The sequence below is a fragment of the Nannospalax galili genome, unplaced genomic scaffold (genome assembly GCF_000622305.1).
Source record: "Nannospalax galili isolate Female #2095 unplaced genomic scaffold, S.galili_v1.0 scaffold2324, whole genome shotgun sequence".
Lineage (NCBI taxonomy): Eukaryota > Metazoa > Chordata > Mammalia > Rodentia > Spalacidae > Nannospalax > Nannospalax galili.
In genome coordinates, this window is record NW_008351545.1 from 482,158 (window position 1) to 483,995 (window position 1,838).

Genomic DNA, 1,838 nt, shown 5'->3' on the forward strand with positions numbered 1-1,838 from the left:
TTTAGTTAGATGTGGGCAACTTAGAAGGGAGAAAAGATGATGTGGTATGACAGACCCAAGTGTTTTATAGATCAAATCTTACCGTTCATCTAGCTAATAATTATCATATTTGAGGCTATGTAATACACACTCCCAAGTCCCACCACTGGGGGTTTTATTGGGTAGGTAAAAGTTTTGGATGAACTGTAAATTTTCACTCCAATGACTATTTATTTGTGTTAAGTAAAAGAAGCAACTTCAGGAAAAGCCTTCTCCCCATTTCCTAGTCACAAGCCTCTTCAGAGCCCCCTTCACCTCCTTGTTTCTCAGCGTGTAGATGACAGGGTTTAACATCGGCGTCACCAAGTTGTAAAAGAGGGTAAGAAATTTCCCCTGGTCCTGGGAAGAATTGTTTCCTGGTTGCATATACATATAGATGATATTCCCATAGAACAAGGAGACGACGGTGAGGTGGGACCCACACGTGTTGAAAGCCTTTCTCCTTCCAGCGAGGGACTTGATGCTTATCACCGCCAGAGCAATGTAACTGTAAGAAACCAGGATGAGAGTCAGGGGCACCAGGACGATGATCACAGACAAGATGAAAACAGTGCTCTCCACAACCACCGTGTCCACGCAGGCAGTTTTGATCAGAGCTGGCATCTCACACAGGAAGTGCTTCACCTGGCATTTGCCACATCGTGGCAGCTTCATGGTCACAGGTGACATAGCCAGTGAGTTAAGGAGTCCAACACCCCAGGCCACAGACACCAACTCCCAGCACAGCTGAGGATGCATGATGACAGAGTAGTGAAGGGGCTTGCAGATTGCAACGAAGCGGTCGTAAGCCATGACGGCCAGTAGAACACACTCGGTGCCCCCCAGACCCAGGAACATGAACAGCTGAACTGCACACCCCACGTAGCTGATGGTCTTGTCGCGGCTGCCTAAGTTGAAGAGCAGCTGAGGGATGGAACTGGTGGTGAAGCAGAGATCCAGGAAGGACAAGTTGGTGAGGAAGAGGTACATAGGTGTATGGAGGCAGGGGTCCAGCCTGGAAACCAGGATAATGGCGATGTTGCCCACCAAGGTCACCAGGTAGAAGATGAGGACAAACACAAAGAGGACACGTTCCAGCCTGGGTCTGTCTGAGAAACCCAGCAAGATGAACTGCTCCTGGCAGCTCTGATTGATCATGGCAGCGAAGCTCAGTACACGCCTGCAGGGAAGCCAAGGGGAACAAAGTCATGAGAGAGGAAGGCTAGACGTCTGCAGAGGGAAAAGCCAGTGCCAGGGAGTCATCCCAAACAGTTACAGACCATTTCAATGTCCAAGAAGACCTACATTATATATTTGGGGAGAACATTTCTTATTGGATTTTATTTCTTTCTGAATATCAAATATACACAGAACCTCTTAGACTATTTGAGCAATACATTAAATATAGAAAGAAGAAGAAAAGAAAACCAACCCCAGACACTATTATCCCACTACTGCTGTTTCCCTTCAGTCTTTTCTTAGGAGCACATATAATTTAAAATACTCTAAGTCAAAGTATTTTTAAAATTTTATTATCTGAATTTTCTTTCATCCAATATTATATTTGAGAGTTTAGTTTAAAAATTATTTAAGATTTTTTTGAGGCTTTGTGCATTTCATAGAATAATTCTTAATCAAATTTAGACCCCCTCCCACATCCATACCCCTACATGCTCCCCCCAACTGAACTTCACATATTCTGTCATACATGTTAAGTCCTGTCCCATCTGTACTAAGATGTGCTTCAGTGCAAGTTCATCCACTGGAGTCTAGTCAGACTATGTAGAGATCTTAAGGAAGGCCTACTCTCCCTAACCCAG

General features: G+C 44.7%; 1 protein-coding gene across 1 annotated transcript; it reads right to left on the reverse strand.

Annotated features, from left to right (window-relative positions):
- Positions 1-237: 237 nt before the first annotated feature.
- Positions 238-1,192, reverse strand: LOC103746340 (olfactory receptor 2W3-like). Its single transcript, XM_008848476.1, has one exon. The coding sequence runs from the start codon at positions 1,174-1,176 to the stop codon at positions 238-240; it is 939 nt and encodes a 312-aa protein (XP_008846698.1). The 5' UTR covers positions 1,177-1,192.
- Positions 1,193-1,838: the final 646 nt, after the last annotated feature.

Bases quoted from the DNA above. Each gene is read 5' to 3' on its own strand.
- LOC103746340 (XM_008848476.1), bottom strand. From the start codon at position 1,176: ATGATCAATCAGAGCTGCCAGGAGCAGTTCATCTTGCTGGGTTTCTCA.